General features: G+C 62.0%; 2 protein-coding genes across 2 annotated transcripts in view; both read left to right on the top strand.

Moving 5' to 3' along the window:
- Nucleotides 1-12513, top strand: part of LOC103678868 (obscurin) — a 160679-nt gene extending 148166 nt beyond the window's left edge. Inside the window, 6 exon segments of the mRNA XM_040622746.1 lie at nt 2846-3013; nt 3209-3311; nt 3559-3688; nt 4565-4673; nt 7710-7752; nt 10839-12513. Of these exon segments, the coding sequence (XP_040478680.1) occupies nt 2846-3013; nt 3209-3311; nt 3559-3688; nt 4565-4673; nt 7710-7752; nt 10839-11973 (1688 nt within the window). The 3' untranslated portion in view covers nt 11974-12513.
- An 861-nt stretch (nt 12514-13374) lies between these two features.
- LOC121100823 (obscurin-like) lies at nt 13375-26930 on the top strand. The gene is made up of 28 exons (XM_040622741.1): nt 13375-13425; nt 13616-13795; nt 14500-14630; nt 14930-15051; nt 15616-15728; nt 15873-16071; nt 16198-16279; nt 16649-16849; nt 17361-17421; nt 17833-17910; nt 18248-18420; nt 18529-18555; nt 19140-19292; nt 19389-19434; nt 19563-19640; nt 20075-20632; nt 20969-22115; nt 22688-22765; nt 23098-23208; nt 23368-23535; nt 24181-24303; nt 24495-24665; nt 24923-25007; nt 25217-25456; nt 25698-25921; nt 26061-26136; nt 26363-26512; nt 26679-26930. Exons 1-28 carry the CDS (start codon nt 13375-13377, stop codon nt 26854-26856), a joined length of 5004 nt encoding a protein of 1667 aa, XP_040478675.1. The 3' UTR covers nt 26857-26930.
- The last annotated feature ends 734 nt before the right edge of the window (nt 26931-27664 follow it).

Here is a 27664-nt window from a genome sequence, read left to right as displayed (position 1 = left end):
AGCTGTGTCCCCCAGGAGCTGATCCGCAACAAGGCGAGGAACGGGCAGAACTGCGCACTGCTGGAGCAGGCCTACGCGGTGGTGTCAGCCCTGCCGCAGCGCGCCGAGAACCAGCTGCACGTGTCCCTCATGGAGAACTACCCCGGCACCCTGGAGGCCCTGGGCGAGCCCATCCGCCAGGTCCGGGAGGCGGCCGGCGGGAGGCGGGGCGCGGCCAACGGCCTGGCCAGGACCGCCCGCGGGGGGGCTGGGCTCCGGGCTGCGGGCTGACTGCGCGCTTCTGCTCCCGCAGGGCCACTTCATCGTGTGGGAGGGGGCTCCGGGCGCGCGGATGCCCTGGAAGGGCCACCACCGCCATGTCTTCCTGTTCCGCCACCACCTGGTGGTCTGCAAGCCCAAGAGGGATTCCCGCACCGACACCTTCAGCTATGTCTTCCGGAACATGATGAAGGTGCGTGGGCGCCGGCGGAGCGCCAGGGCGGGGACGGGCAGAGGTATGCGTCCAGACAGTCAGTCTGCATTCCCCGTCCCCCACAGCTGAGCAGCATCGACCTGAACGACCAGGTAGAGGGGGACGACCGAGCCTTCGAGGTCTGGCACGAGCGGGAGGACTCGGTGCGCAAGTACCTGCTGCAGGCCCGCACGGTCATCACCAAGAACTCGTGGGTGAAGGAGATCTGCGGCATCCAGCAGCGCCTGGCCCTGCCCGTGTGGCGTGAGTCCTCCCGCCGGGGTGGGCAGGGAGGCCGCACTCAGCACCGGAGCCTCTCTGGCCCCCGAGCCTCAGACCCCTGCCCCGCTCCTGGGTCCATCTCAGGAGCCTGAGCTGGGGTGTAGGGCTGACCCCGACCTCAGTGCAGGGGAGCCTCAGGGTGCACACAGGGGCTCCCCAGCACGGGACAGGTGCCCAGACTGTGTTAGGGACGTGAAGGGCCACCTGGACAGAAGGTCGCAAGGGGCAGTGTCCATAACAATCACACCCTTGGACCCTGGAGCTTCTGACTGTGCCAGGGTTGGACCAGGGACATGAGGGCACCGCTGTCCCATCCACCAAGAGGTCAGAGCTTGTGTGTGTGTGTGTGTGTGTGTGTGCGCTCAGACCCCCCAGATTTCGAAGACGAGCTGGCAGACTGCACAGCAGAGCTGGGTGAGACCGTGAAGCTGGCCTGCCGTGTGACGGGCACACCCAAGCCCATCATCAGCTGGTACAAAGGTAGGCCCCTGCAGCCTGAGGGATGTGGATCCTGCACCAGCAAGAGCTGCACAGAGGGAGTCGGGCCAGGTCGGGGAGCCAGGCGTGAGGGACAGGCGTCCTATTCCAGTGGCTCACCGCTGACTCAGCCCGCCTGGCTGGGAGCACAGCTAGACGAGGTGGGACAGAGCAGAGCGTTTGTCCTCGTGAGTCAGACACAGTGGCCCCACCCACCTCAGATCTCATTCCTTAGCTGTCTTGTTTGATGAGTTCGTACCGAGGGCTAGCACCCCATTCCAGGTACCAGCGATGCAGTGGCAAATAGGCCCTGCCCAAGAGTGCAGGCCGTGTAGATGGGGAGACCGATGGCAAACTGGTGGACAAATGTGTGGCAGGAAGTGGGGAGGTGGTGCGGCTGTTCATGGAAATGAAGCAAAGGGGCAGCTGGCAGGCCTCTCTGGCAGACATGCAGGAGCTCTGGGGGGGCCGTCACGTGGCCAGGAGAGGGCAAGGTGGACGCTGAGGCCGGCCCTATGGTAGGGTCTCAGGTTTGGCTCTGGGTGTGATGGGAGCCACAAATTTTGGGGGTCCCTGTTCTCACACCAGCTGCCGTTCGGGGGTCCCCAGTGCCACCCCCAGTTCTGACACCAGCTGCTATTCAGGGGTCCCCAGGGCCACCCCCAATTCTGACACCAGCTGCTGTTTGGGGGTCCCCAGGGCCACCCCCAGTTCTGACCCCTGGTTTGGGGGTCCCATGACCAGCTTTAGGTTCTGTGAATCACTAGAAGGATTCACAGAACTCAGCAGACTGTCCACTCAGGGTCTGGCTTATTGCAGGAGCGGGAAGAGGTGTGTGGGGAGGGGTCCAGCTGGGTGTCCAAGCAGGGTCCTGGTGTCCCCCTGCCCTCTGGTGGAGTCATGCAGACAGCATGTCTCCCAGGTGGATGCACGGCAGCACAGTTTAGCCCCCGGGGACACTCATCTGAGCCTTGTGACCGGGGCGTCTGTTGGGGGGTCACTCACGCAGGCACGGCTTACCTCTGTCACAGCCCCTGCAGACGTCAAACTGATGTCATGTGGCCCTAAGCCCCAGCCCTAAATCACAACTGATGGGGTACAAGGCCCCCAGGTAACCAAGACACTCCGACCGGGGGTCACTCGGGCTGGCAGGGGAGCCTGGGCTGGGCTGGCATGTGGCCTCCAGGTCTCCAGTGCAGCCCGAATGCCCAAACTGATGCACACACCGTCCCAGCGCAGGCAGCTCACACAGTCGTGTGCCGCTGTGACCCACAGCAGCATCACAGTGGGAGACCCCACGGGGATCCCCCAGAGGCCCTGACCTGCCAGGACGAGGAGCATGCCCCGTGCGATGGGGCCCCACTGTGGACTCAGAGCCTCCCTCTGGGCATGGCCTCAGGCAGCATGCCATGCAGGGACCCTGCTATGAGCCTACTTTCTGAGGCCACACGGTGGGCACAGTGGTCTGGGGAAGGGGACGGAACTCTGGGTCAGAGTGGCCAGCTTGGCTCCCCACCAGGGGTCTGTGCTCTAGCGGTGGCCCCCTATCATTGCCCCGTGACTGCGGCCCCAGGTAGGCCAGTCTCCTGTCCCTGGCAGCGTCCCCTCCCATGAGAGCGCGGCCTTCCTTTGCAGATGGGAAGCCAGTGGAGGTGGATCCACACCACATCCTCATTGAGGACCCCGATGGCTCATGTGCCCTCATCCTGGACAACCTGACTGGCACGGACTCGGGCCAGTACATGTGCTTTGCAGCCAGTGCAGCCGGCAATGCCAGCACGCTGGGCAAGATCCTGGTGCAAGGTGAGCCCACCCTGGAAGGGAGGCTGGAGTAGAGGGCGTCTGGACCCCACTCCACCTCGGTGGCCCCATGGGGGGCTCGGGCCTGTGGGGGGGCTGCCGGTGACATCCAGGGCACCCGCAGGTGGGGATAGGGTCCTGGTCCATCATGGTGTCTCTCTGTATCTCTTTCCCTTACGTTGCTGCGTCGCCCCACAGTACCCCCACGGTTTGTGAAAAAGGTCCGGGCAGTTCCTTTTGTGGAGGGAGAGGATGCGCAGGTCACCTGCACCATTGAAGGCGCCCCGCACCCTCAGATCAGGTGGGCTGGGCACCTTGTGCCCAAGAAACAGGAGGGGAGGTAGGCAGCATGCTCGCTGCATGGGGGGCGGGCAGGTTCTGAACGCGGCTCCCGCTGCAGGGAGGGCAGTACCCGCTGGAGGTTGGGCAGCTGGCATCAGGAGTGCGTGGGCTCTGGAAGAAAGCCCAGTCTTGCAGGGTGGGCAAGAGGAGGGTCTCGAGTAGAGGAAGCTGGGGAGGCCCTCCTCATCCCCTGGGGTTGGTTGCAGGTGGTACAAGGATGGAGCCCTGCTGACGCCTAGCAGCAAGTACCGAACCCTGAGTGAGCCCCGCAGTGGTCTGTTGGTGCTGGAGATCCTGGCTGCCAGCAAGGACGACCTCGGCCATTATGAGTGTGAGGTGAGGTGGGCAGGCACAGGGGATCTACCTCGGGGCCTGTTGTCACCCAGGGTCCCTGAACCATGATGAGGGAGGAGACTCCCCCACTATCTCCCAGTGTCCCTGATGAGGGAAGGACCCCAGGCCCACCATCACCCAGTGTCCCCAATGAGAGAGGGACCCCAGGCCCACCATCACCCAGTGTCCCCAATGAGAGAGGGACCCCAGACCCACCATCACCCAGGGTCCCTGATGAGGGAGGGACCCGAGGCCCACTGTCACCCAGGGTCCCTGATGAAGGAGGCACCCCTGGCCACCATCATCCAGTATCCCCTAATGAGGTTGGGACCCCCAGCCCATCACCCAGTGTCCATAGCAAGGACAGGGACCTGGGTGGGAACTCTGGGTGGCATCCTCTCTACCAAAGCCACCTGTCCACCTGCAGGGCCAGTGGTGGTCTGTGGCACAGCCTGTGGCTCTTCCTGGCTGCCAGCCTCCTCTGTGTGGTTGCTTCTGGTGGCCTGGGTTGGGCTAGATGGGGCCTGCCCCATGGCAGCTCCTGGGGAGGCCCACAGACCAGAGTTAGCTGTGGACCCACACCGTGTGATTCGGTTACTACTACCAACACGTGGAATTTGAGTTGAAATCAGTTACTTAACTGTGGGTAAAGATTTGGTTCTGTTTCCAGTGCTCCGGGCCCACATGGCTACCACACTGAATAGATAAAGTGTCCCTACCACCTAGGAAACCCCTGCACAGTGCTGGGTCTGTTGGGGAAACTTTCTTCTGTGGCAGGCTCTGGGACACAGCCAGGGAGGGCCCCCCATGTTAGAGATGGCCTTGACGGTCCTAAGGGAGCCACTGGCTCTAAGTGGGCTCCTGCCATCCGTCCTGCAGTTGGTGAACAGGCTGGGCTCTGCGAGGGGCGGGGCAGAGCTGTGCATGCAGAGCCCTGCTGTGCGGGCCCGGGAACAGCTTCACAGGGAGCAACTTGCAGCGGTGGAAGGTAAGTGGTACTGTGGGGCCAGGTTGGGGGGAAACCATAAGCCTTTCCAATCAGGGTGTGCTTCCTGGACGAGGGGCAGTGAGGGCCAAGGAGGGGTCTGGCTGGGAGAGATGAAGATGCAGAGGCCATGGGGCAAGGGCTGGTTCCTAGCCCCCTACTGGGGCAGCATGAGGTGAACCTTGAGCCCAGAGGTTCAGCAAGGCTGGAGGACAGCCCTGGCGGGGGGGCGGGGGGGGCTGTGTCTTGTTTACCATCCCTGTGGCAGTAATGAGTATGTAGAAAGGCCAGGCCTGGTCCTGGCAGGCTGCTGGGCAGTGGCCAGCAAGGCGTCGTAATAGATAGCAGGAACGTTGGGGAGGATGATTCTGTGGGAAGCGTGCTGAGTGCAGAGGACCAGCTGCTGGGTCCCAGCTTGGCTACCAGGAGAGGGAGTGGTGTCAGGGGCCTGCTACCTCCACACTGGGTTGGGCTGTTCATGGAAAAAATAGAATGCCATGGCTCTTTCTCCCTACCCTGGCTTGGGGTGGCATCTGGGGTCCTGGGGTGGGTCTCACTGAGGGGAGATGTGCTCCTGGGTGGGAGGTGAAGGGTGGGCAGCAGGATACCTTATGCCTCCACTCACACCTGAGTCCAGGGTCCCAGCTGTGCCCAGCCTATGAATGGCCAGGACGGAAAGGGGGGCAGCTGACATCTGTCCTGGGCCTGCTCAGTCAGAGAGCAGCCCTGTGGTGCTCACAGGGCAGGCTGCAGCCCCAGGGACAGCTTCTTCCAGTTTGGGTTGCACCACCTAGAAGGGGCTACCTTGTCAGGTGGTGAGCCTCCTGTCCCTAGAGGCATGCAGGCAGAGCCTGGACCAACACCTGGTGGAGCTTCAGTTCTCACAGTAGGAGGGGCTGGAATACATGTCCTCCCAAGTCCTGAGTGTTGGCTTCTGTGATGCCTTGGGCTAATGGATCCAGTCCGTCCTGGGGCCCAATGTCCAGGGGCCTCTATCTGTCTGGACCCTCCCAGAGTCAGCCTACCTGGCATCTGGAGCTTGACCTCACAGCCTTGATGCCTTCCACAGCCATCACACAGTGGGCAGGGGTCCATGTTCCTGCCCCCCAGAGGGCCCTGTGGTGTCTGCAGGCACCTGCACTTCCTGCCATATGGCGTCTTATGTTCGGGAGGTGCTGAGCAAGGATTTCAGCACTCCCTCTCAGGCTGGCGACACGCGTGTCCTACAGAGACATTCACTTCATTGTCATGATGGTTCACTTTCTGTCAACGTCTCATGGCTGTGAAGTCTGCAAGAGGGTCAGCCCTCTGATACCAGAAACATTGCACCTCACAACCAAGAAGGCCAGTCGTCACAGACCCAGGAGTTGGAGCCCGCCGCCTCCTGCTTCCTAACCCTATCCTGCCGCTTCATCTTTAACCTGGTGGCTCCGCAACCAGAAGAGCCCCAGCCTGCCTTGTGGGGTGGGCACTGCCCCCTCGCTTTTGGAACTGCACTGGCCTGGGAGCCCCGCTTCGCACAGCTGCACCCCTCTGATAGCTGCCAGTATTCACCGGGGCTTAGAGCCTGTCAGGTGGCAGGTCAGGTCAGGAACAAGGCACCAGGAAGGTAGCAGCCAAGACGTTCCCTGACTACCACTCCAGAGCAGCAGGATGGGACTCCAATCAGGGGAGGGTGAGGGAAGGAGCTCTGGGTTTTCCCACTACTCTGCACACAGAGTCCAGCCTGCAGGTGGCAAACAGGCTGGCTCGCTCTGGGCCCAACTTAATCCAAACACACAAGGCATTTTGGCTGGATCCCATCTCTCTCCCAGGGGGCTTCCCTCTCCAGGAGGTAGCTGGCACAAACACACACAGGTACATATATACATACTTGTGTGCACACATATGCGTACATACGCACACATTCACAAGTAAATGAGGTTCCCAAGGGCCATACAAACACAGCTGGTACCTTTAATTCACATGCACCCAATCAGAGACAGTTTAAAATACTCTTGGTCATCTAAGGGAAATCCTTTCTCTATGTGGCACTGCAGCAAAACCTAAAATCCCACACACCGGAAGCCAGAGCACCATGTGCCCGGTCATGCCATTTGACTTTTCTGAGCATCCCACTCAGCTTTGTCCCCAGGATGGCAAGAGGGACTGTTGAGATCTGAGGGTACTGGTATCTGCTGGACTGCCTGCTGTCCAGCAGGGTGTGGCTGGGAAGGGCATCTCTGTGGCAAGCCTAGCCCTGCCCAGAAGCTGCTGAGGAAGAGGCCACAGGATGGGTGAGAATAGGTGCTGCATGGTCCCGGATGAGTCCTGTCCTGTCTCTGGGACTCAGGTCCTCCATCTGCTGACTCCAGGGAGATGGAAAGCTGGGACAATCAAGGCAGTTGAGTTTATGGGGAGCTTCTATGGAGAGACCTAGGTTTCCCTGCTCACTCGGAGCTCAGGACCCTGTCCAGGCATCTCTGGTTTTTCCTGATCGGATTTCCATGGCCTCATGGTGCAGAGCTCAGATGTGCCATCTCTAGGACTCCAGTGTTCCTTTCCCCTGGAGAGATTCCTTTGGTCTTTAGTATTTTTTATAAAATAGCACCAGCCATCCCAGTCCCAGTTTGGCTCCCATGGCCCTTTCCTTCCCCCACTTCTAGCCTTCAGTTTCTGTCTGAGAAGTGGGACCTCAGGTTTGACAAATTCACAGGGCTCCTTGGGCACATGGGCTGAAGAAGGAGCTGGGATTTCTGCATGGGCAGCCCAGACAGGGCCCCTACTCTTGCTGCAGTCCTTGCAAGACCCTCATTTCCTCATGTGGAACACAGTGATGTCACACTCGCTCATCCCCCAGCCACTCAGAGCAGGTACTGTCATCTCCATGTTAAAGATGACAGAACTGAGGCTCCAACCTGAGACAGGCAGATCAGGCAGGACTTGGATACGGTGCTCCAAAGCCGAGCAGGTTACTACACTGCCATGCCACTCAAATGGCTCAGCACCTGAGCGCTGGCTGATCTGTAACCCTCGCTATTCCGACTGTTTTCTTTGTAGTCACTGAGCAAGAGACTAAAGTCCCCAAGAAAACCGTCATCATGTAAGTGCAGGCGTGTTCCTAACCTTCCTTCTGACTGCCGTGCCCCCTGCATGCCCACTAACCCACTTGGACCTTGTCCGTGTGGTCTGGTCACCTCCTTGTCTAACTGCTTGCCCACATAGCCTTTGCTCACAATGCAGACTGCCAGCACTTTGCAGATGCCCCTGAGGGGACCCACCTTCCCCTGAGGCCTTGGCTACCTTCACACTTCACAGCTCTCTCTTCCAGGGCCTCTATGGCTCCTGTGCCTCCACAGGGTAGACTTATTCTGCATACCTCACAGTGGCTCACCCAGGGCTTGGACCCAAAATCACATCAGTTAATTTGGAGCTGCTTCCCACAGTGGGCTCAAGGGAGTATTCTACACCTCAAACCCTAGGATCTAGGGCATTTTTGTCCAACAGAGCTTTCTGTCAGTGGAAATATTCTATCTTTGTGATGCCCACTACAAGAACAGCTACTAGCCACATGCGGCTACTGGGTATTTAAAATGTGTCAAGCACAACTGAAGAACTGAATTCTAGATTTTGTTTATTCTCATTAACTTGCATTTAATTAAAATAGTGTAATCCTGGTGAGAAGCACAGCTCTAGGACCCTTAAAGATCTCCAGGCCCAACCCTAGCATTTGGGAGATGGGGAAACTCGAGTTCAGGGAAGAGGTTTGCTCAGGATGGTTCATGATTGAAAGCCAGCAGATAACCCATTTCCCCGGTGCCACGCCCACCGTCCCCTTTTTTATTCGGTGCCTTCAAGGCTGGGGGTGTTGCTAATTAAATAACACAAGAGGTCTGGAGCTGAGTAAGCCCACAGGAAGCAAAGTCGGTTTTGACCTGGATGATCCACTATGAGGTGTGTGCAGGTGGAGATTGTGTAAAAGCTTGTGAAAGCCAGGAGGCAAGAAAGACTGGTTTAAGACCAGATGACTGGGAAGCTCCAGTTGGTTCCTCATGGGCCTAGGACCTCCTAAAGGGGCCTGTAGTTGGCCAGGTTTTGGAGAATCCTATCACCAGACATTTGGTCAGATCCTGGGTTAACCCTTCCTCAACTTCCTTCTACCTTCTCCAAGGTACATTGCTGCCTACAGTACATGGGGCAGAAGTAAGCATCCATGGAGGTATGCAACTGTGCCACAGCTATACACAGATTAACTATACATTTCATCTATGAAGGGAGCATTTTTATTATTTACATCTTACACATGACAAAATGGAGAAACAGAGACAGGGCCAGGCTGCCCCATCAGTATGACTTCAAAGAGGACTGACACCTGGGGCAGCTGGACTAGGAGACTCCTGAAGGCATCCTGAAGCCCAGTCTATTCCAGGCTTCGGCAGGTAGAAACACACACCCTGTGATGCTGGAGGAGCTCAGCTGGAGGAATTGTGCCAGGCATCTCCTCCAAGGGCACACCACAGAGTGGGGACTCAATGGACATGGGGAGGAAACAGGGCTTGGAGAGAGACCCCTGTCACCTGTCAGTCCCACCTGCTATCCTGGGAGCCTCAGTGCAGGATGCCCACATCCCTTCATTGGGACAGTAATGAGCTCAACACAGGGAGGCATTTAGGAGACAAGACCCCACTACCCATGTGACTGACTGTCCTGCCTTGGCGAACTGAAGATGCATGAGGCCAGCAGATGGGCCTGGCCCAGGTTCCCTGATGTTTGGGCAAGCTCCGGCCCAGGGACAAGCCTAGTGCTCCTGAGCCTGGGCATTAGGCAGGAAAGCAGTCCTGCGATTTTTGAATAGGCCATGCCTCCAAGCCTCAGTTTCCCCATCAGTTAAGTGGGGTGTAGCATTTCCTTCTTACCAGCTGAGGGCTGAGGAGAGAGGGCCTGTAATTGCTGTGCACCCCAAGGGGTAGCACACATCTCTGGGCTCATCCCTGCTCCAGGGATGGATGGAGCTCTGAGTTGGACAAAAGCTGAATGAGAGGAAGAGAGAGAGCACGAGCCTGCCTTAGCCATAGCAGGCAGGTGGTGACAGCATTGAGCTCAATGCTCATGCATTGCCTGAGCCCAAGAGAAAATGCAGGTCCCAGGGCCCAGGAGAGTTGTGAGTTCCCCAGGGTCTGTGTGTTGCTCAGCCCATCCCTGCTCCCTGATACTGCCTGATACTCATTTTACCCACAGCACCTGGCAAGGTCAGGGGCAGTGGGTGGCAGAGGGGTACTGGGGCTGACTGGTGGACTTCTAAATCTTGGCCCTGGGCAGGTGCCCAGCCTTCTCAGCCTCCTGGTCCACACTTGCAAAAGGAGGTCAGATCCATCCCCCAAGGCTGCTGCAAAGTCCCTGGCCAGTGCCTGATGTCCACCCACATGCAAATGGCCTTGTGTTCTGCCTCCTCGTCTCCTTCCTGCCCACTCCCATTTAGGTGGAAGTGGCCCAGGAAGAGGAAGTGCTTGTCTGACATCACACAGCCCGTGATGGCCAAGCCACGCCCAGAGCAAGGTGTTCTTGCTGGGCTTCACACCCCCAAACAAACAGATCAGGAGCACAAGCAGCAGATCAGGGCTCTGACAACCCTCTCGGACCTAGCATCAGCTGCCAGTGTACCTCCAGCTGAGGACCATTGAGGCTCTTGCCTTCTGAGAGCTCACTGGGGTAACCCCCCATGATACAAAGCACAAAGCACTCATGGGATAGATAAGGAAGGCCACATGGTTATGTCCCTGCATCCCTGTACATTAGCTCTGCAAGGAGCAGTAGTATCTCCAGAAGAAAATGGCCATAAATGGAGGAGAGCCATACATGGAGACATTGTGAACCAGACTTGGTCTGGGGTTTGGAGGTGCCCTGTGATGTGGCCTGGGCCTCCCCTGTTGCCTCAGCTCTTGTTTGAGATCTGCATACTAGAGCCTGAGGTTGGCCAGATGGGGCTTTGTGCTGTTTTGTTGGTTCTCTGGCTAGGGGTTCCAGAGAGTGGGCTCAATCACACATGTAGGAATCTTGTTTATGCAGTGTCACCATTTGCTTGCTACACTAACCTGATCACTCACAGGGCCCCTGCACGTGCTGATGGCGCGGGCACTGAGCAAGGCTACAGGTCTCTGTGCACATTTCCTCTTGGCCCTCTCCCTACAGAGAGGAGACCATCACCACCGTGGTGAAGAGCCCCCGTGGCCGGCGCCGGTCCCCCAACAAGTCCCCCTCCCGCTCACCTTCCCGCCGCACTGCAAGCCCGCCCAGGCCAGGCCAGTTGGCTCCTGAGCTGCTGTACTCACTGGGGGCTGGCCAGCCCCGCAGGCCTGAGGTGGAGCCAGGCTGGAGGCCTACTGTACCCACGCTGTATGTGACGGAGCCTGAGTCCCACATGCCAGACCTGTCTCGGGGCATGAGGCCCCAGCCCAAGTGGGTAGAGGTCGAGGAGACCATTGAAGTCAGGGTGAAGAAGACGGGCTCCAGGGGTGCATCCCCTGCCAGAGAAGGACCTGACAGCTCAGCAGGGCTTCTCTTCACACTGCCTGGTGGGACTCCCATAGGAGACCCCAATGCAAACAACTCCAACAACAACCTACTGGCTCAGGAGCCCCAGGCCCGGGGCAGAGCCATGGTCATCACTGGAGACCCTCTCATCTTCTGCACGGACACAGGGCCAGAGGAGACCCATGAGCCATTCCCTCCCCAGGCTGCTGAAGAGGAAACCCCCATGGAGGAGGTGGAGGGAGGAGGTGCCCTCCTGACGGAGGAGCCCCTGGGTACCAATGGCCTTTGGGGCCGTGACCCCAAGATCCTCACACACCACGGCCGAGTGCTGACACTGGCTGACCTGGAGGATTACGTGCCCAGGGAGGGGGAGACCTTCGGCTGCCATGGCTCTGTGCCCAGCACTGCTGATGACCCACCATGTGAGGTCTCTGTGCTCCAGAGAGAGATCAGTGAGCCCACTGTGGGGCAGCCTGTCCTGCTAAACGTGGGGCATCCCCTGGGCCCTCGAAACCCATCCAGCTTTTTCAGTCGCCGGGAGACATCTCCCTTGGGGCCTCAGGTCCTCGGCCCCGCAGGAGTCTCCTTCCGTATGCAGGAGGCCCAGGTTGGGGGTGCTGCATCCTGGAAGCCGTCGTTCTGCATCCAGGTCCAGAGGTCTGCAGACAATGGCCAGAGCAGCTTCAAAACGGAGGTTAACACCCAGACGGTCAGCTTTGGGACAGTGGGCGAGACCGTCACTCTGCACATCCGCCCGGATGGGGACAAGGCCTCTGGTCCCTCCCAGGGCTGAGGCTGTGAGCAGCAGGCACCTGGCTGCGGGGCTCTGTGGCTGCGTGGAGGAAACCAGGGTTTTATGAATACACGTGTGCTCCGACCCTCTCCCTAAGTCTCCAAGAACTCAGGGCTGGAGCCTGCCCGCCCCTCTCACCCCAGGCACTTGCTACCTGACGGGGCCCGGTCCAGCTGAAGACACTACACACAGACCTGGCATCTCAGAAAGTACAGAAGGCCGGAGGGACTCACAGACTGTAGCTCTGGGCTCGGGGCTCTAGACGCAGATCAGGGACTCTGCATCTGTCCTGCCCTGTTCACGAGGCCAGGCTGCCAGGTGGGCCCTGTCTGCTCCAGGCTGGGGTCCTAGTCTTCCTCTCAGTGGGGGGCTCCCCAGCCACATCTTCCCTATGAACATTTCTCTCAGCCTCTGGGAGGCCTGTGCAGGGCCCAACCCTGCAGGAACTCCTGGGCCTCTCTGCAGGGTGGACCACGGTCTGTGTGTGGGAAGCGGCCCATCGGCGACCCCCAATGATAATAAACTGGTTCCCTGCACTGACTTTGCTCTGCTCTCTTGCTTCTCTGTCTAATGGCTCCGGCGTCTTATGGGGGAGGGTCCTGGGTCGGCAACCGACATCAGCCTGTGGGTTCTGGCCCATTCTTGGGGTCCCTGGGTGGAGGCGTGACAGCTTGCCGGTCTAGCTTGCTCACATGGCCTGTGTGTCTGGTCACAGGTGCATATACTGGGATCAGGACAGCCCATAGTGGTCATTCCTATCCTGCTGGGGGCTGAGCAGGCCTTCCTGCCCCCTGTGCAATGGGGGCTGTTGGCGAGATAGACACAGAGTGTGTGATGTGTCAGGGGTGTGCCGACATCCTTGGACTGGGTAAGGACAGGATGGGTTCCCCAGTGCCATGGGGTGCAAACAGCAGCCCGCCCAGTTGTCTCTCATTGTCCTGGAGAGCCCAAGGATACAGAAGATCAGCAAGAGAGAGGGTCTGGGGCAGGGGAGAGTTCCAGGCAGGGGGACCTGCTGGGAACGGAGTGGTGGGCATCCCTGGGCATGTGTGAGGCTGTGGTGTGGCTACACAAATTGGCCTCCAGGTGGAAGAGGAAAACGTGCCGGGAGCTGGGGGAAGGGAGCCCACACATGGGGCAGTCTGAGGGTTCCCTCAGGGGGCTGTATGGGAGGCTGGAGTGGGAGCCAGTGAGGGTGCGGTGGCCTGGGTGGGGCCAGGCTGCAGGTGTCAGGCAGGGAGCAGAGGCTGGCCTGGGAGGGCAGGAAGGAGCCCCTGGTCCCTGACAGCATCAGGCTGTCCCTAGGCTTCCCTAGAGTGTGGGGCTGGGTCCACCCCAGCCTGGTGGCTTAGTACCCTGGGTCTGGAGTGGGCCATGGGGTGGGGGGAAGGCAGTCCCAGGATGAAGGGATGGGACGAACAGAGACTGAGGGCAAACCAGGACGGAGGGCAGGTATCCAGGCCCACCTGTCCCCAGAGGAGCCCACATGCTCCTGAAGGCCTTGAGTTCACTACCTGGAGTGGGTGGGTGGGGAAGGCAGGTGGGAAAGGCAGCCTCTGAGGACTGGGACAAGGTTTCTTGAGCCTTCTCTTGGGGCCCAGGCCACCTCTTACCCCTACACACTGACCTGCCTCTCCTGCAGATGCTGCTGTCCCTCCCCCAGTTGCCTGGGAGCCAGCAGACCAGGAAGTTACAGTGTGCCCTGAGGCTCCAGGACCCTCCACAGGGGACCATGCTGGCCCCAGCCCTTGCCCTGAGGGGCCACCCAAACTCCAGGAAGCTGGGCCCCAACTCCCAGGCATGGAGGCTGCAGATGTATCCGGTGAGGCCCAGTGGCCTCAGGCTGACCACAAGGTGCCACCTGCTCTCAGAGTCCCCCCTGTGCTGGCCCCGACCTTGGCCACCCCAGGTATCCATCCTATGTGGGCGAATGGGCAGAGCCCTGGGGACCCTGATATCCCAACGGCTCCATGCACTCAGCCTCAGTCTCCTCATCTGTGAAACAAGGCAGGGGGGTGGGTGCTGGAAGGTTCTTCCCCAGTACATCTGTCCTGGGAGCCAGAAGCTTTAGTGGTCAGCCCTGGACAGACAGCCTGGGTACCTGTGCTCCTTGGTAGGTGACGAGGGGGAGGAGGGAGGAGGAGGAGAGAGGAGGAAGGGGGAGGAGAGAGAGGAGGAGGTGGGGGAAGAGGGAAGGAGAAGTAGGAGAGGGAAGAGGGAGGAGGAAGAAGAGAGGGAGGAGAAGGACAGGAAGGAGAAGAGGGAGGGGTAGACCTCCACACCACTCTGGGCAGATGAGACCCCAGGGATATTGCCTTGAGGCCCCTCCTCCCAGAAGCTGCTGCACCTAGGTGTCCAGGGCCCTGCAGAGTGTCTGGGGAGGGGAGCCTCAGGGCTGGTGGCCCAGGCAAGGAGCTAAGGCAGGAGGGTGCCTTGGGGTCTTGCTCTGCAGGGGGGTCAGGAGCCCTGGGTTTCAGGAGTGGGTGTTCCTGGTCTGTTTTTACCCATAGGGCCCTGCACCCCTAGAGTCTCTGCTCTGCCTTGTGCTCCCACCCTCTGGGCCTGGAGGACGACATGGGGCACATTGTGGAGGACAGTCCCAGCTCCATCCCGTCTCTCACTACACCCCTTGTCTCCTACCAGTTGAGCCCCAGAAGGTGCCACAGCCTCTCCCCCAGGAGGGCCAGGAGCGGGACTCAGGGGCTCACACCAAGGGCCCGGGACGCACTGTGCCCATCCGGTAATCTCCCTAACATGCTGGGTGGGGGCAGGCAGGGGGGAGAGGCCGCCCTCAGGGTGAGAGGTGTTGGTGGAGCCCTCTCATTACCCAGGGCTGGGTCCCGTCTCTGCACATCCCCTCCCAAAACATCTGCAGTGCAGGGAGGCAGAGGTTGGGTGCCTGCACTCCAGAAGTGTAGGGGAAGGGCAGACGGCTCATCTGGCACCACGACCACAGGCTGGAGGGCCCAGCTTGGCCGGGGGCAGGCGCAGTGGAGCTATGGGACGTCCACAGCCAAGTGTTCGCGGAGACCACCCATAGGACATACGTGTACCAGGCCAGCGACACGGCTGCCACAAGTAGGTTACACGTGTGGTCCCCATGCCCTGGACTGGGGGGACACTTGTGCAGGGGGACCTGCAAAGCCAGCTGGCCTGTCCCAGGCTTGCTGTGGCCAGGGGCCTCACGGCCCCTTTCCCTGCATTCCCTAAGAGGGGCATCCCTGGGAGGGGTGAGATCTTTCCCATTGGGGGTGCTGACAGTAGTGAATTGGATGTTGAGTGCCCCTTTCGCCAGCAGGGGTTAGCACGCTCTCATGCCCTGCCCTTGGACAGCTAAGGTCTAAGCAGGACAGACAGAGGTTAGATGGAAGGAAGCACTTCCTGGCCATCAGGGGCCTGGACAGAGTCAGGAGGGGGTTGTCCTCATTTGGGGAGGCAGGTGGGCTCTGTTGCCCCAGGGGAGTATCTCAGGGCCTGGCTGCCCACCTGGGGGGTCAGGACAAGCCCAGGGTCAATGCTGGTCCACCAGGGGGTCTCTGACTGCAAGCCCCAGCTTGACAACTCCGTGCTGGAGGGGCTGTGGTGGGCAGGGTGGGCGGCACAGCCTGGGCCCCCCCTCACAGGCTCCCTCCTGCACCCCAGGGCCCCCATCCATGCAGGTCACCATCGAAGATGTGCAGGCACAGAGGGGCAGCACAGCCCAGTTCCAGGCGGTCATCGAGGGCAACCCGCAGCCAACGGTGACCTGGTACCGGGTAGGGACAGGCACCGTGTGGTGGGCCGGGCCTGGGGAGTGTGTGGCAGTCCCACCCGACAGCAAGGCACTCACTGGAGGGTGGGACAGACTGCCTTGCAGGGGTCCCCAGGTGGGGCTGATGAGCACCCGCCTATGCCCGCAGGACGATGCCCAGCTGGTGGATGGCGCCCGGCTCAGCCAGCAGCAGGAAGGGATCACCTACTCGCTGGTGCTGAGGGACGTGGCCCAGGATGACGCGGGCGTCTACACATGCCTGGCCCGCAACGCTGGTGGCCAGGTGCTGTGTAAAGCGGAGCTGGTAGTCCACGGGGGTGAGTCGGGGGATCCCTCCCAGAACCCGAGTGTTTGCTCCTTGCGAGCAAGGGGTGGGGTCTGCGGCCTCTCATGGGCTCCAGCACAAGGATGCTACACTTGTGGGAAATGGACATCTGTACCCACACCGACGGCTTTCCGCTCCTTGACTGCAGGAGACAGTGAGCCGGACTCGGAGAAGCAAAGCTATCGAAGGAAACTGCACTCTTTCTACGAGGTCAAGGAGGAAATTGGAAGGTATGGTCCCATAACCCAGACCCAGGAGCCACTGCCACGCCCCCGGAGCTCCGCCCCCAGCCCCCGCCTCCCTGACTCTCTCCCCCGAGTCCCCGCCCCTCAGCCCCGCCTCCCTGAGTCCCTCCCCCTCAGCCCCTCGTCTCAGCCCCGCCTCCCCGAGTCCCTCCCCCTCAGCCCCGCCTCCCTGAGTCACTACCCTGAGCCCCGCCCCTCAGCCCCGCTTCCATGAGTCCCATCCCCGAGTCCCATCCCCGGAGTCCAGGCTTCTCAGGAGCACCGCCCCCAGATGCCTCCTTCCTTAGGGGACTCCTCCAGCCCCGACCCCTGGGAGCCTGGCGTGCGCGCCCAGCATGGCTCTCCTCCTCCCAGGGGCGTGTTCGGCTTCGTGAAGAGGGTGCAGCACAAGGGAAACCAGATGTCCTGCGCAGCCAAGTTCATCCCCCTGCGGAGCAGGACGCGCACCCAGGCGTACCGCGAGCGTGACATCCTGGCCACGCTGAGCCACCCGCTGGTCACTGGGCTGCTGGACCAGTTTGAGACCCGGAAGACCCTGATCCTTGTCCTGGAACTGTATCCCGCCCTCAGCCCGAGAAAGTGTGGAGAGGGGCGCGCCCTGGGCAGGCAGGGGTCCGAGGGTCCCGAGGGGCCTGTTCTTCCGGTGTCCCTGGACACAGCACCATCCTTGAAGCTCCGGTCCCGTGGGCCCGGAACTGGGGCAGGGCTGTGTCCGCAGGGTCCAGGACATGCCCTCAGCAGGCCCCTGCCATGCTCCACGTGGCCTCACCAGCAGGGAGGTCCGACTTGTGTCGCTGTCCCCAGCGCTAATGCTGAGAGGGTCCTCAGGCTGCCCACCCAAGCTCAAAGGAGCGGTACACACGCACTACTCGCTCCCCTCCTACTCTGCTGCTGCTGCCCCCTGACCTCAGCCCCTCTCCTCGGGGTCCCTGTCCCTCTCCCACCCTCAACCTGAGCACCAGCCTCCCCAGCATGGCCCCCACCCCCACCCAAGGTAAGACTGGCCAAAGGTGTGTGGGGCTGGATGGGTTCCAGACTCCAGAGCTTTTCTTAACCTGAGCCCCAGGTGCTCGTCAGAGGAGCTGCTGGACCGTCTGTTCAAGAAGAGTGTGGTGACAGAGGCTGAGGTGACTGCTCCCTGCCTCCCGCTCCCATCCAACACAGGCCCCAGCACTCCCCAGCTCAGACACCTTCTGAGGTTCCCCAGGGCCCCATGGGGTGTGGCAGCTCCTCGGTGGATCTCTCCAAGCCTGTCCATGTCTTCCCCCTCACTGATGTCCCCTGGCAGACCTTACCTGGCCGGTAGGCCGTTCTACCCACCTGAGACATGGTGCTTCCTGCTTCGGGCAGGCTGGTGCACTGCCAGGCTGGAGGAGTCCTCTGGCCTCGGGGGGGGCTTTGCACAGAGCTGCCCTGTGGGACCATCCCAAGCTCAGATCTGGGGGAAGTGGAGGCCTTGCAGGTGGGAGCAGGACAGGGAAGGGAGTGGAGGAGGAGGTGGAGGAAGGCCCCTACCTGAGCCCTGGCCCTTGTTGCAGATCAAGGTCTATGTCCAGCAGCTGGTGGAGGGGCTCCACTACCTGCACAACCACAGCATTCTCCACCTGGACATAAAGGTACTCAGCTCCCTTGGGGTCCCCAGGGACCAGGAAGGACAGGTGGGAGCCTGGGGCCTGCTGGTTGGGGGTGGGTGCACAGGCTGACCACTTCTAGATTCCCTTTTAGGACTTGGTTGCCTCTGGGGATGGGGCGCTCTTTCAGGTGTGGTTCAGCTGTAATGAATTGGAGGCTGTCCCCAAATGGCACTGAAATCCACCCCCAGGGCTGCCCATGGTCCCACACTGGTCTCACTGTTGCCTTGGAACAGCCCGTCACAGACCCGAGTGTTCCCTGCAACCCTGGGAGTCACCTCCTTAGGCCATGGCCTCACCCCTCCCTGACTCTCCCTAACAGCCCCCCAATATCCTGATGGTGCATCCTGCTCGGGAAGACATTAAAATCTGCGACTTTGGCTTTGCCCAAAAAATCACCCCAGGAGAGCCACAGTATAGCAAGTATGGCTCCCCGGAGTTTGTGTCCCCGGAGATCATCGAGCAGACCCCTGTGAGCGAGGCCTCTGACATCTGGTGAGTTCCCATGCCAGCAACCCCCTGACACACACTCCCTGCCCTCTCCTCCTGCCCCCACACCCCTCAATCCTGAGCACACCCTTTGACTGTGGTTTCATTCTGCAGGGCCATGGGGGTCATCTCCTACCTCAGGTGAGCAGACCCCTGCCTCCTGTCAGCCACCTCCTCTGAAGCCAACCGCAGACCCCCCACCTCCACCCCCACCTCCCATCAGACCCGTGGGAGGCCACGAGCACTACTGGCTGCTCCCCAGACCAAGGACTCAGGACCCAAAGGGCAGCTATTATGGGAGCCAGCGGTCAGCCAACTGATAAGTGGTTTCTGCTGAGCTCTTTTCCTACACACCCTGTCCCAGAGGAGCTCTGCCCAGTCACCAGGCAAAGCAGGGAGCTGTTTCCCGAAAGGGTGTGCATAGTTTGCGGAAAGCCCCCTCATAACAGTTACTGCTGTCCTGAGGATGCTGCTGGTGTAGACGGCACCTGGATCCCGAGCTAAGCCTGGGTACATACTCCAGGCTGATCCTTGATCCCTACCCCAGGCTGAGCCTGGATCTCCGGGCAAATCTCAGATCATTGTGGGGATTCTCAGGGGTGCACGGGAGTGGCACCATTGCCATCCCCAGACAGGACTGGGGACTTCCTTGTCCTGGCCACCTGTCCCCTATGGATCCAGAAAACCAGGTCACAACTGAAGGCAAGTTGTGTCTCCGCTTTTAGCCTGACCTGCTCATCACCATTCGCTGGTGAGAGTGACCGAGCCACCCTCCTGAACGTACTGGAGGGGCGTGTGTCCTGGAGCAGCCCTGTGGCCGCCCACCTCAGCGAGGATGCCCAGGACTTCATCAAGGCTACCCTGCAGAGGGCCCCAGAGTGAGTGCACAGCCCTTCCCCCTCCCAGGGTTCTCCTAGGCCTGGGCCGGGGCAGCTGACCCCCTGGCCTGACCCCTGGTCTTCCTCTTCTCCCAGGACCCGGCCCAGTGCAGCCAAGTGCCTTGCCCACCCCTGGTTCCAGGTGAGTAGGCTGAGCCCAAGCAGGCCTGCACAGGGACAAAAACGGAGGCCAGGAGGGGTGGAGGCCTGCGTGGGCCACTGGGTACACCAGGATTTCCCCTCACGCCCCTCTCACCTGGGCCCTGTCAGAAGTCCGTGCCCGCGGAGGAGGCCCATTTCATCAACACCAAGCAACTCAAGTTCCTGCTGGCCCGCAGCCGCTGGCAGGTGAGCGGGCAGCCTCGAGGGCGGGGGGCGGGTAGGCGCGGAGGGCAGGGACTGGAGGCGCAGGCGGCCAGGGGAGAGTTCGGGTTGCGGGGGTGGAAACTGCGAGGCGGGGTTAGCAGTGAGGTGGGGCCTGGAGGCCCGAAGGAGAAGCCAGGCCCCGAGGGCTGGCTGTGGGTCCCCTGGGGGCCTGGGAGAACAAGAAACCTTGCACACCCTTCGTTGGGCTGTGCGCTCTCTGGGCCGCCAGGGCAGGTCGGGGCGAGGTGCGTGCCTACAACGTGCCACCGAGGGCAGGAGCAGACGACAGAGCCCTAGGGTCTGTGGAGTGGAGCTTGTACCGCCCCCAGCTCCTGGGTGCCCCTTCTGGGCCAGCTAGGAGCCGGGAAGGCGGAGGGCATATGGCTGACACTCCCCTGTCCCCCGCATTCCCCCAGCGCTCCCTGATGAGCTACAAGTCCATCCTGGTGATGCGCTCCATCCCTGAGCTGCTCCAGGGCCCGCCCGACAGCCCATCTCTCGGGGTGGCCCGGCACCTGCGGGGCGACGCCAGCGCCTCCTCCAGCAGCTCGTCCTCCTCCTCCGACAACGAGCTGGCACCTTTCGCCCGGGCCAAATCGCTGCCGCCCTCTCCGGTGACCCACTCCCCGCTGCTGCACCCTCGGGGCTTTCTGCGGCCGTCAGCCAGCCTTCCCGAGGAGGCAGAGGCTTGCGCGACCGCCGCCGCCGCCGCGCCTCCTCCCACGCCGCCCCCTGGAGCAGAGGCGCCTGCGGCCGCGGGCTGCGTTTCCCGGCAGAGCGTCATCCGCAGTCTCTTCTACCAGCAGGCGGGCGAGGGCCCCGAGCGCGGAGGCCCCGCGGCGGGCAGCAGGCGGCACCCGGCCCGGCGGCGGCACCTACTGAAGGGCGGCTACTTCGCCAGCGCGCTGCCCGGTCTGCGAGAGCCCCTGCTGGAGCACCGCGCGCTGGAGGAGGAGGCCGCCCGGGAAGAGCAGGCCGCCCTGATGGCCAAAGCGCCCTCCTTCGAGACTGCCCTGCGGCTGCCGGGCTCCAGCGCCCGTGGGGCCCCTGGCCGTAGCCGCTCCCTGGAGCTCGACGGGCCACACAGCGCCAGCTCCTCGACTGAGGCCTGTGGAGGGCAGTGCCCTGCCCCGACCCTCTCCGGCCTCCAGGCAGACTCAGGGGAGAGTTGGCCAGGAGGGGTGACGCGTGCCAGGGAGATGGAGCATAGGGAGGGATCTCAGCAGGGGCCAAGACTATTTCCGTCCATCAGTGGAGACCTGGGTTCCACTCAGCAAGAGGGGTCATCTCAGGACAGCTGTGGGGGGCAGCCCACCCCTTCCTTTCATCCCCAGTGGAGTCCTTCTCCCCCGGAAGGCTGTGGCACCCCTAAGGCTGTTACACCACAGCCTTCTGGCTCTTTCCCTTCAAAGCAGTGCACAGAGTCCCTCTTGCCACCCATGAGCTCCTTCCTCTCTGGGGAGCCAAAGGCCCCCCTGTCCCCAGCCCAAGAAAGCCCCCAGCCAGGCTCTGAGAAGGGACCAAAGGACACCCCTCTCCCTGGGAGGCCGAGTCCCCCTAGCTCCCCAGAGCTGGCCACCCCAGTGGGCACAGAGCCTGGCCCCTCCCAGGATGTGGAGGGCCTGCCCGTGGAGCTGGAGGACGTGTCCGAGTCTGAGCCCAGCCCACCGCGGCCTCAGGAGCAGGCAACCACACGGAAGTTCTCCCTGGGGGCGCGCCATGGGGGCTATGCGGGAGTGGCAGGCTATGGCACCTTTGCCTTTGGTGGGGACGCGGGGGGCATGCTGGGGCAGGGTCCCCTGTGGGCCAGGATGGCCTGGGCCGCCTCTCAGTCCTCTGAGGAACATGACGATGCTGGGGCCCAGAGCCCGCCCCCCCAGGCCAGTGCAGCACCCCTTCCTGAGGGCAGCAGGGCACCCCCAAGAACCTCCCCAGAGCTGAGCTCATGGGAGGACTTTGGTGGGGGCTCCCAGGTGTCCCTGGTGCAGATCCGAGACCTGTCTGGGGACTCAGAAGCAGCCGACACCGTGTCCCTGGACATCTCAGAGGTGGAGCCTGCCTACCTCAACCTGTCTGACCTATATGACATCAAGTACCTCCCTTTCGAGTTCATGATTTTCAGGAAGGTCCCCAAGCCTGTGGAACCAGAGCCACCGCCGTCCCCTGAGTCTGAGGCCGGGGAGGAGCTGGCTGAGTTCCCGGAGGCCGGGTGGCCCTGGCCGGGCGCACTGGGCCCGCCAGCCAGCTTGCAGATCACAGAGGAGCCAGAGGACATGGAGACTCTGCTCAGGGAGGCCACCGGCAGCAGGAAGCGCAAGTGGTCGCCCCCCTCCGGCGGCCTCTTCCACTTCCCAGGGAGGCACGCACTCCTGGAGGAGCCCATGGAGCTGGGACTACGCAGGAGGGTGAGGGCCTCCGTGGCCCACATCTCTCGCCTCCTGAAGGGCAAGCCTGAAGGTGACTCCTCTTCCCCCGCCCCGGCAGGTGCACCTTGGGGCACCTCACCTCCCACGCTGGGAAAGACTGGGGTGACACAGAAGCCACGCTCCTCCAGGGTCCCCCCTCCCCGCGCACACACAGGGGCTTCTGTTCCTGAGGTCACCCATGTGGCCTCAGCCTCACCCCATGTGCATCTCAGGCCCAGCGTCTGGGACCTAAGGTGGCTTGGAGACACCCAAACAGAGAGGACCCAACCAGGCCAGCCCTGCCTGACCCGTCCCTGACCCCTTGGGCCCTTGGCCAGGCCTCCCCAGGCACCGCTGGCTCCCAGTCTTACCTGCCCCTAGTGCCCTTGCACCAGATAGACTGATCCTGAAGGGGTCAGGGGTGTGGGGGTGGGCTCTGCAGCTCATGTAGCTCCTTTGCAACAAAAGCCCCTAGGATCTGGGCTCTTCTGCTGCGTGGGAATCCCGCCGTGGGTGGCTCTGAGTTCTTCCTCCAATGCTCCTGGGAGCAATGCCAAGACAGCCAGCTCCCAGGGGAGTGGGGCCCCTCAGGTGTGACTTCTAGGGGCCTCTTTCTCCCTGCAGGTTTGGAGAAAGAGAGCCCCCCCAGGAAGAAGGCAGGCCTGGCTTCCTTCCGGTTGGGCCTGAAGAGCAGGGACCGAGGTGGGTGTGCTGCCCAGGGGCTGAGCCACACTGCAGCCTAGGGAACCCAGCTGTGGGGGAAGGGAGCCCCTCTCTGGTGCCCAGACGAGTAGAGGGGGCAAGCTTACATCCACAGGGGCTGGAGCCCAGATTAGTGGGGAGGTGCGGGGGAGGGCGGCTCCAGTGCCCAGCATTGGGGCAGTCCTGGAGGCCTTCCTGGAGGAGATGCTAGTGTTAAAGATGAGATGAGTAGGCATGGGCTTCTGCAGCATCACTCTCTCAGGGGTCCAGGCTGTGTTCTCGGGTTGGGGGTCACCTTTGAAAGCTTGCCTGCCTCCCATCCCATGCCCTAGCGCCATCGTTTTTAAGGGAGCTCTCAGATGAAACAGTGGTCCTGGGCCAGTCCGTTACTCTTGCCTGCCAGGTGTCAGCCCAGCCAGCTGCACAGGCCACCTGGACCAAAGGTAAGGAGGTGTCCTGGGGCTGGGGGGCAGGAAGGCAGGGGGTGCTCCTTGGGGACATTGCTCTCATTGTATGGAGGGAAATGGGCCCCAAGAGGGCAGGGGTCTCAGGGCAGGGTGCCTATTGGAGCCACTCCCCAGGCCTGGTCTGTCCTGCTGCAGACGGGGCTCCCCTGGAGAGCACCAGCCGTCTCCTCATCTCCTCCACGCTCAAGAACTTCCAGCTCCTGACCATCCTGGTGGTGACTGCTGAGGACCTGGGGGTGTACACATGCCGCGTGAGCAACGCACTGGGCACAGTGGCCAGCACGGCTGTCCTCCGGAAGGCAGGTGAGCGGAACGCGCCAGGCCCTCTCAGCGGGGACGGGGCAGGGACTGACCCTGATGGGGGGCTGCTAGGGCACCTGGAGACCACTTCTCCCTTGGTGATTTGGTTTATGCTGGTCCCCTTCACTGAGGAGCCCCATGGAGCAGGATACTTACCACCCAGTCAGCCATGTCAGGACTGCAGAAGGCCTGAGTCAGCTCTGTAGACTGGGACCCCCAGGAGGGGAAGCGGAGGGCGCAAAATAGGGGCTGTGGGACTAGCGCTCAGGCCCTAGCTTGATTCCCACCAGTGGCCAACCACCAACTGTCCTTCAAGGCTGCCCCGGTGAAGCTGCGTAGCCAGGACAGGCCCCTCCAATGGGAGCCTGCAGCTGGCGGAGGGGTGTCAGTGGGGGCCACTCCGTGGGGTTGCTGATGTACATTGGTGGGGGGGGAGCCTGGCAGGGCAGACACCTCCCGAGGCCCCCACCAGAAGAAGCACCGGGCCTCTCTACCAGCTGGCGCTGGAAGGGGACCCTGAATGAAGGGGTCCAGGGCATGGTGGGCTCTGGAACCCAGCAGCAGGTGCAGGAGGGGAGGCAGGGGCTCCATGCTGCATTGGGAAGCCGTGGGGAGCCCCCCTCAGTCTGCCAACCCTGGGCCCTGCAGAGCGCCCCTCCTCTTCTCCACGCCCGGACATCGGGGAGGTGTATGCTGATGGGGTGCTGCTGGTCTGGAAGCCCGTGGAGTCCTATGGCCCTGTGACGTACATCGTGCAGTGCAGCCTGGAAGGTAGGAGCCCTCCCTGTGGCTCCCCTCCTGGCAGCCTTGGGGCCCACACAGTAGGGCCGCAGGGAAGTGCCTGGCTGGTGCTGCGCCCCTGGGTGGCTTCGGGAAGAACCCAGCCACCTCGGTCCTCCCTCAGGGAAGGGTCTCTCCACCCCCCGACTGGGCTGTCCCTCACCCACTCCTGTGTGGCCCAGGTGGCAGCTGGAGCACGCTGGCTTCCGACGTCTTTGACTGCTGCTACCTCACCAGCAAGCTTTCCAGGGGTGGTGTGTACACTTTCCGGACGGCCTGCGTCAGCAAGGCGGGCATGGGTCCCTACAGCAGCCCCTCAGAGGAGGTCCTCCTGGGAGGGCCCAGCCACCTGGGTGAGCCGCTCTGTGAGGCCTGGGGGTGGGGGGTGGGGGTTGCCCTGCCACTTCACTCAGTCACAAGCACGCACTGGGATGCTTTGTTCAAACTGGTAGGCGCCTGCCGCCAAATGGTTCAAGGAAGGAGAGATCAAAGTGTGGGCGTTCACAGAAGGGCCCCCTGTTAGGGGGACTGAGAAAGGGTATGAGAGACAAGGTTGGGGGAAGCTGGGGCTGTAGCGGTGCCTCTCAATCACTGGCTTCTTCCCCCACAGCCTCCGAGGAAGAGAGCCGTGCCCTGCGCCCAGCCCAGCCCCTCCCCAGCACGCAGACCTTCGCCTTCCAGACACAGATTCGAAGGTGCCACCGCCCATCGCCCGCTGGCTTTGCTTTCAACGCAGCCTTGGCCTCCCTCCCCGCTTCTCACATCCACACAAGTTCCGTGCGGAGCATCTGGCCCCCCCTCCCCAAATGCTCTGGTCACCTCCCGCTGGGCTTGCTTTTTCTGACACTGGGAAAGAGGGCGCATGGGGGGTTCTCACAAGCCTGGCGGGCGCTTCCTCTCCCAGGGGCCGCTTCAGCGTGGTGCGGCAGTGCCGGGAGAAGGCCAGCGGACGAGCGCTGGCGGCCAAGATCGTTCCCTACCGCCCTGAGGACAGGACTGCTGTGCTGCGCGAATACGAAGCCCTCAAGAGCCTGCGCCACCCACACCTGGCCCAGCTACAGGCCGCCTACCTCAGCCCCCGGCACCTGGTCCTCATCTTGGAGCTGTGCTCGGGACCCGAGCTGCTCCCCTGCCTGGCGGAGAGGTGAGGCCTGGCCTGGATGCGGGGCCCCGGGCGGGACGCTACACACGCCTGGGCGAGGAGGGGCGCAAGGTGACCAGCTCACACCTACCCACGCACCTCCTGGCCCCGTCTCCACCGATCAGCCCAAGCGGGGAGCTAAGCAGAGCCGGGAGGCGCTCCTCCCAAGCCCACAGAAAGGGCTGGGGCCCCGCCCCCCCGCTGCCGTGGACGGAGCCGAGCCCCCCTCCCCGTGCGCCCCCAGGGCCTCCTACTCGGAATCGGAGGTGAAGGACTACCTGTGGCAGATGTTGAGCGCCGCCCAGTACCTGCACGCCCAGAGCATTCTGCATCTGGACCTCAGGTCCGAGAACATGATCGTCACCGAATACAACTTACTCAAGGTCGTCGACCTGGGCAACGCCCAAAGCCTCGCGCAGGAGAGGGTCCTGCCCTCCGAGAGGTTCAAGGATTACGTGGAGACCATGGGTGCGCTGGGAGCAGATGCCAACCTGACCTGGGGGGAAGGGTGGGCCAGGAGGAAGCGCCCCCCCCCGTCCTGCCTCCTTCCCCATTGCGTTACGCACACCCAGCCTCTCACCTGTGCGCTCACCTGTGTCCACCCCAGCTCCCGAGCTCCTGGACGGCCAGGGTGCTGTCCCACAGACCGACATCTGGGCCATAGGCGTGACAGCCTTCATCATGTGAGTCCCCCAATCCCGGGGGGGGGACTGGGGATCCATCCAGGGTGCCCCGGGAGCCCCCATGTGTCCTCCATCCAAGGATGACCTCAGATCTCGTGTTCTCTCATACATCTGAGGGTGCTCAGATCCCTGTGCCCCCCATCCATCGAGGGTGACCCTAGAGACCCCGGTGCCCCTGCACATCCACCCGAGGGTGACCTGCGTCCCCTGACCCCCACGCGCGCAGGCTGAGCGCGGAGTACCCCGTGAGCAGTGAAGGGACACGCGACCTGCAGAAAAGCCTGCGCAAGGGGCTGGTCCGTCTGAGTCGCTGCTATGCGGGGCTGTCTGGAGGAGCCGTGGCTTTTTTGCGGAGCACTTTGTGCGCTCACCCGTGGTAAGGCGGCCCCGCCCCATCCATCCCCCGGCCCCGCGGGGTCCAACCACCTCCACCTTGCCCCACCCAATCCATCAACCCCGCTCATCCCACATCCCACCTCCCACCTCCGGCCCCAGCTCCAAGAGCTCAGAGAGCTCACCTGACACCTTTGTCCTCTCTCCAGGGGCCGGCCATGCGCGTCCAGCTGCTTGCAGTGCCCGTGGCTAACGGAGGAAGGCCCTGCTGCCTCCCAGCCCGCGGCCGTGACCTTCCCCACAGCGCGACTGCGCGCCTTCGTGCGCGAGCGAGAGAAGAGGCGGGCGCTTCTGTACAAGAAGCACAATTTGGCGCAGGTGCGCTGAGCACTTGGCCTGGCAGAGAGGACGTGTGTGTGGGGGGGGTCGCCCTGCTGGGCTTCACCCCCTAGTCTGTCCTCTAGGACTTCTGTCTATGCACAGACACGCCAATAAAAAGCAGGACCCGATGAGGTGTCATCTGTTCCTTTGGTTTGTTTTGTTTGGGGAAGGAGGTGAGGGTCCCGGCACCTCATCTGGGGCATGGGGGGCAGGGGCCGACCAGGCAGCAGAACTGCCCTTCCCTGTGGAATGGGTGGAAATGAGGCATCCTGGCTCTCAGAGTGGAGGAGCTGCCAGGGAAGCCCCACCTGTAGTGACCAGCTCATCCAGCTCAGAGTCGTGCACAAACTGGGACAGCTGGTCCCCAGCCTCGCCCCACCAGCTGGCCTCCAAGGCACCTCTCCTGGGGCTCCTGGATGCTCAGAGGTGCATAGATTGAGAACCATCGGCCTGGGCCCCATGGTCACCTCCCCGGCCTGGTGTGGCCTCCAGGACTGGCCATAGCAGTCCTATCTCAGTCGGAGGCAGAAAGGAGCCTGGCAAGTGACTACCAAGGCCACCCAGAGGGAGGCAGGGCTGGACTCCTGTATGGGAAGGCCGTAGAAGCTGCAGAAGGATTCCAAACCCCACTCCCCTGCGGTACCCCCCACCCCCCTGCCACCAGGTTCTGCTAGAACAGAACATCTGCTAGACGTTCTGGCTACTCTAACAAGGGAAATCTCATTGGGAAAGAATTTGTCATTCTGACATTGCATGAGCACTTGCGGCCTTGTTTCACCTCTACTGCCTCTAACTCTAGTTCCAGTTAGGAATG

The sequence above is a fragment of the Ursus maritimus genome, unplaced genomic scaffold (genome assembly GCF_017311325.1).
Source record: "Ursus maritimus isolate PB19 unplaced genomic scaffold, ASM1731132v1 scaffold_5, whole genome shotgun sequence".
In the NCBI taxonomy this organism is placed as follows: Eukaryota; Metazoa; Chordata; class Mammalia; order Carnivora; family Ursidae; genus Ursus; species Ursus maritimus.
This window is presented reverse-complemented; position numbering and strand designations above follow the sequence as displayed.

Coding starts and splice junctions, on each gene's coding strand:
- LOC121100823 (XM_040622741.1), top strand. CDS start 13,375: ATGAAGGGATGGGACGAACAGAGACTGAGGGCAAACCAGGACGGAGGG. Junction 13,426..13,615: donor CAAACCAGGACGGAGGGCAG/GTATCCAGGCCC, acceptor CCTCTCCTGCAG/ATGCTGCTGTCCCTCCCCCA. Junction 18,556..19,139: donor GGGGTCATCTCCTACCTCAG/GTGAGCAGACCC, acceptor CTCCGCTTTTAG/CCTGACCTGCTCATCACCAT.